Below are 6,000 nucleotides of genomic sequence, written 5' to 3' on the forward strand. Positions count from 1 at the left end.
TGGCACACTAGTGTGCCGCGAAATGTTGCCTGGTGTGCCGTGGGAAAAATTGAAAAATTACTTTATATAGAGTCAATATAGGCACAGAGTTACATTTTTTTAACATTTTCTAATGGTGGTGTGCCTCGTGATTTTTTTCATGAAACAAGTGTGCCTTTGCCCAAAAACGGTTGAAAAACACTGATTTAGGAACATAGCAGGCTGCCTTATCATCCTGCTCAGTATTGTAAACACCAACTGGTAGTAGCTTTCCAGGATTTCAGACTCAGCCCCACCTGAAGATGCCAGGGAACCCAGGACCTTCTGAACACAAAGCAGGTGCTCTCTGACAGAGCCACACTGCCTTTCTTTCTTTCTTTCTGGCACTTGCCAAGGCATTGAAGGAGGGGAAGGGGAGAACCTGCTCTCCTAAATCGTTTCTACCAGCAAAATTGCTTCAGGATTAACAAAAGGATATATTATAGGCTCAGATTCTAGTGCCCTGGAGTCACTTTTACTAATAAACAAAGGTGTGGCTTTTCAGGCAGAGTGGCTCAAAGCCTAAGCAATGGACTGCTGCATATCGTTATGCGGTAGGTAATTTGACGCCATCCCACTATTGTTGAACTACACTTCATATTACCGGTAGGCCCAGCCAGCATGGCTGATGCTCAGGAATGGTGGGAGTTACAGTTCAACAACATTTGAAGGGCACAACACTGGTGCCCTTGTAAGAGCTTCTTCTTTAAGCCCATCCCCTCCAAAACTAGCTTGTAGGGAGCCTCCTTTCAAGCAATATAAAATCTCATGATACTGTGCTGTCTCGGTCTACTGGATTATATATATATATATATATACTGGAAATGGGGAACCATTCTTTTGAAAAGCAGCATTAATTAACTTTTACAGAATTAATGCTACTAGGGCTGCTGGGCTTGATGCTTTGTGCCCAATGTACCGGTAGTTAGGAATGTTAGACTAGCACCAGGAGATCCCAGTTTGAATTTCCATTCATCCATGAACTTCATTCAGTGTATTTAGACCAGTCAGTATCCGTCAGTTTACTTTGCCTCACAGGTTTGTTGTGAGGATCATATTATTTATTTATTTATTTATTAGTTGTAACCCGTCTCTCCTCATGCTTTCCAGGTGGCTTACAAAACAGTAAAACAAAAAACAAAAAACCAGCACAAATAAAAACAGCAATATATTAAAGGAATAAAAAACCCACAAAACAACCATACCTGGCAATAACAATTTCAAAGCAGCTGCGGAGGCACCGAACATCATAAAAATGCAACGTAAAAAAATTCAGAAGGGTGCCGTATGATTATGATTGGCAAGCAATTTTTTAAAAAAATAGCTTCAAAGTGGTTTTAGAAATAAGAAAGACTTCATGCTATCATGGAAGGCCAACAAGCAGAAAAGTAATAAATATATCAGAATATAAATCTGCTGGCTAAGCAAGGGTTATCTGAATAAGCAAACATCATCACACCTACAGAACAACATACGCTATTGTTTTGCTTTTTGATGGATTCCTAGGCCAAAGCATCTATTGCACGAGTTTTGAGAAATGAAACATAAAATTTCAAATAGATACACATGGCTGCTTTCTGTAAATTGTTGTGTGTGGTTTTTTTTTTTTTTAAAAAAAAAATAAGATTAACAACAAGCCAACTTGCATGACCTTCAATGCAGAAAGCATGAAAGAAGAATCAGAACTTACTTGCTGGTGATGGGGTGCTGCAGCCGCTGGTTGGTGGGTTGCCTTGAATGCCATGCAGAGTCGAAAGGGAAAGTCCACCAATGACAGGAGGGAAAAGTAATGGGTACGGCGGAGCTGGGTAATGAGTCATATGTCCATTGACTGTTGGTACAGGACACGTACGGCTGCTGGTAGACATGGTAATGCCTCAAAACAGTGCAATGCTCAGGACCATTACTCCACAGAAGAAAGGAAGGAGGGTATCAAGTCCGGCGATGCAGCATGAGAAAGTAACTCATCAGATGATTCTCTTTTTTTCCTCACTGCTGAATTCTTCCACTCATCTTCCTGGTACATTCCTGCTGTGATGGCAAATCTCTCTCAAGCTTTTCTTGTAGGGGGAGGGGGGAATATATATGTAGTCACATATAGGAGACTGTTCAGTTCCTGTATCACGCCCTTTTTCTTCTTCCTGGAGTGGAAATTTCACTCTACAGGTGGTTGTTGAAGTATCCTGCAGCAGGAGGAAGGAGGAAACAACCAGAAATAAATAACAAAGCCTAGCAACTTTGCAAATTAATCCCTTGATTAATTCGTTTCCATGAGCTGCTGACTTAGGCCAGGATCCAGCAGACCCTCGAGAGAAAGGGAAGGAGGGGGAAAAAACCATTCTCTGCACAGGTGATTCCATGATTCTATGAACTGAGGTGTGTAAATTGTTACTCAAGTCACTCAGCGTTTCATGACCACTGAGCACATCCAGTTCTCATTAGGCTGTTGGGATCCCCTCTAGAATTCTCCCCTCAAAAGTATTGCTTTGCATTTCTACCAAAAAAAAACCCACACCAAAACACCACTATCTCATATTTTCCTCTTGACATGGTGGGACCAATGTAAACCTAAAAGAAAAAAAATTGCACCAATAAAAGACAGATCCTACCCCACAAAGAGCCCACACATACACTGGCCAAAGCCCAGGACATCTGAAGGAGTGTCTCCACCCCCATCGTTCCGCCCAGTTCTGAGGGTCCAGTTCTGAGGTCCAGTTCTGAGGGTCTTCTGGCGGTTCCCTCACTGTGAGAAATGAGATTACAGGAAACCAGGCAGAGGACGTTCTCGGTAGTGGCACCTGCCCTGGCGAACGCCCTCCCATCAGATGTCAAGGAAAAAACCAACAATCTGGCTTTTAGAAGACATCTGAAGGCAGCCTATTTCGGGAAGTTTTTAATGTCTGATGTTTTATTGTATTTTTAATATTCTGTTGGGAGCCACCCAGAGTGGCTGGGGAAACCTAGCCAGATGGGCGGGGTATAAATAAATTGTTGTTTTTGTTGTTGTTGTTGTTTTATCATCAACAACCACTATTACCACTGATACTTCATTCTGTTTCCCCTCCCTGTTTTTTTTTTTTTTTTTTGTTCTTTTCCCCACAACAATCAGGAAGCATTCCACGGCCTCTGAGCATGGTCATTCCTCCTTGGTCTGCTTCTGAGTCAATAAATAAATAATTAAAACCCTGTAGGGTTTGCTTAACTAATGATAAACAAAAACTATCTTGCAAATCTTGGGGTTCCCCTGAGTCTGCTGATGCCTCCCCACTGGTACCATTTTAACTACATAAGCAATGACACTCATCTCTGAACATCAGTAAAAAAAAAAAAAGCATACGATAACATAAGGCACTGATCACACCCCACTTGGGATATTATTTCAAACATGAAAGCTGTAAACCAATTCTCAGAGTCATTTGACAGTCAATCCCTCTTCCCAGGGATCTCTGATAATTGTAGCTTTATGAGCGGGGCAGGGGTCTCCTAACAACTCTCAGCACCTTAAACAAACTATAACTCCCAATATTACTTAGGGGAAGCCATGATGGTTAAAAGAGTTATGATGTCACTTTTAATGTATGGTGCAGAAGAGGTCTGAAATATTCGCAGGGATAGAAGTTTCAGTGAAACAAAAACAGCAGCAAATCAGCTCTGCAACAATAAAATCAAATGAGAAATTAGGTGATGATGGCCAAACATCCGAATGTAAAAATTCTGTATTTTGTTTCACTTTTCCTTTTCATCAAACTGAAGTGCGATGAATGTACTGTGTGTGTTTTTAATCTATGGTGCTTAAAAAGAGGGGCCTGTTAGGATCGAAACCTAATTTTTTCCTCCTAAGATTGTCAATTTGTCCCCCCTCTAAAGCATCAGCAAGGACCACCCTGGAAATGAGAAATAGATTAGATAGCAACAGGAACTCAAATGAGCAGTAATAACAAATTAATGTGAATCTGCCTCCCTGCCTGCCAAGTTACATAGATGCAGAGTGTTCCTCAGTCGGGAAAAGTATCAAAGGTTATTAGCTGCAATAAGTCCAGTAATGCTGTCTGTGGAGCTCTTCACATTTATAGATACAGCTGAAGTATACAATTATCTCCTACAGATTCTAGAGCCCAGTAATCATGTAATGATGCAGGCGTATCTTTAGGATTAATGGAGGCCCAACAGATGCTCAAGGAAGCTCACTAGCCCTATTCAGTTGCTACTTGCTCATACAATTAATGCTAATGTGAGGGGAAGAGAGAGCGAGAGGCCTTGCCTCACTGTTGGGTCTTCACTGGCCTTTGCCTCCCCATTGTCCACACACAGGGGCAGAATGTGTGGTGAGATCCCAGGGACTCCAGCAGACTTCCAAGCCAGACTTCCAAACAGCAAGCAATATGAGAGCAAAGATAGGCAGGTTAAGCAGGTGGATCAGCCAGGTAAGCAGGCACGAATCTAGGAAGACAAGCAGGGCAGGTGCCAAGAGGAATCGGAAGGAAACGCAAACCAAAGATGAGCTGGGGGATTAAACCAGCAGCACCCGCTACCTGAAGAACTTGAACTTCAGATGCATACCTGGATTACCTAGGATGCATAGTAAACAGTTCCACACCCACCAGCATTTCTCCAATAAAAATAGGGATGCCCTATTCCACAAGAATGAGAATAAATTTATTATTTATAACCTGCCTATTTGACTGGGTTGCCCCAGCCACTCTGGGCGGATTCCAACATATATGAAAACATAAATAAAACATTAAACATTAAAAAAAAACTTCCCCACACAGGGCTGCCTTCAGATGTCTTCTAAAGGTTGTATAGTTACTTATCTCCTTTGCTCAGTGGGGGTGGTGTCACATAACCATACCCTCCAACATTTCTCCGATGAAAATAGAGACGTCCTAAGGAAAAGCTTTTGAATTATGGTGCTGGAGGAGACTCTTGAGCAGGGGTCAGCAAACTTTTTCAGCAGGGGGCCGGTCCACTGTCCCTCAGACCTTGTGGGGGGCCCGACTATATTTTGGAAAAAAATGAACCAATTCCTATGCCCCACAAATAACCCAGAGATGCATTTTTAAGTTTGGATTTGATATCCCGCTTTATCACTACCCGAAGGAGTCTCAAAATGGCTAACATTCTCCTTTCCCTTCCTCCCCCACAACAAACACTCTGTGAGGTGAGTGGGGCTGAGAGACTTCAAAGAAGTGTGACTAGTCCAAGGTCACGCAGCAGCTGCATGTGGAGGAGTGGGGAAGCGAACCCGGTTCACCAGATTACGAGTCTGCCGCTCTTAACTACTACACCACACTGGCGTAAAGATGAACAAAGTCATGTTTACATTCAGTGCAGTTGCCCGAGTAAGAAATGTGGCTTGTGGCATTTAATCAATGAAATTTACATCAAGGTCACCTATTCTGAATGATCAAGAAGTCCTGAAATAAATAAAAAATGCTGCTTGTGAAACAATCATATTTCCAACTGCATTTCTGTTAGCCACAAACATGCAGAGCTAAGCACAAATTATCAAAATGTGCACAGCCAGTGGCTTTTTCAGCTACTTCAGAGGGAGGAGAAATGTCCCTGGGTTATGATCTATGCAGGCAGCACCTCCTGCACATCTGAATTTTTAAAATATTGTCTCTCTTTCCTTTTCTCCACATTGAGTATAAAGCACCAAGGTAGCATGTCTTAAACTTGTGCTGTCAAAGCACAAATAAGAGATCAAAAGAGATGATCTCAAATTCTTACCTGTGTTAAAAAGGCTTCTCAAACCCCATTTACAACTAATTGGAGGACCCCTCTTGAAAGCAACCGCTAACACGGCATGATTAACAGCAGTCTGTCCCAGCAATTGCTTATGTTCAGCAGTCAGTATGCGAATGCTTCCAACTTCTGCACTATGTGGAATGAGGGAAATGGAAGTCACACTATGAGTAGACTTTTGTACTTACCCTTTGTCAGTATTGGATATACAATCAAGTCTTAAAGTGGAAGAAA

The 6,000-nt window shown here is 42.1% G+C and overlaps 1 protein-coding gene across 1 annotated transcript in view; it reads right to left on the minus strand.

The window, feature by feature from the left end:
• The window catches only part of RARB (retinoic acid receptor beta), a 201,678-nt gene extending 199,792 nt beyond the window's left edge, over positions 1–1,886 (minus strand). Inside the window, exon 1 of the mRNA XM_033165373.1 lies at positions 1,709–1,886. Within this exon, the coding sequence (XP_033021264.1) occupies positions 1,709–1,886 (178 nt within the window). The remainder of the gene's footprint in view (positions 1–1,708) is intronic.
• Between the last annotated feature and the right edge of the window lie 4,114 nt (positions 1,887–6,000).

The sequence above is a fragment of the Lacerta agilis genome, chromosome 12 (assembly GCF_009819535.1).
Source record: "Lacerta agilis isolate rLacAgi1 chromosome 12, rLacAgi1.pri, whole genome shotgun sequence".
Classification (NCBI taxonomy): Eukaryota; Metazoa; Chordata; class Lepidosauria; order Squamata; family Lacertidae; genus Lacerta; species Lacerta agilis.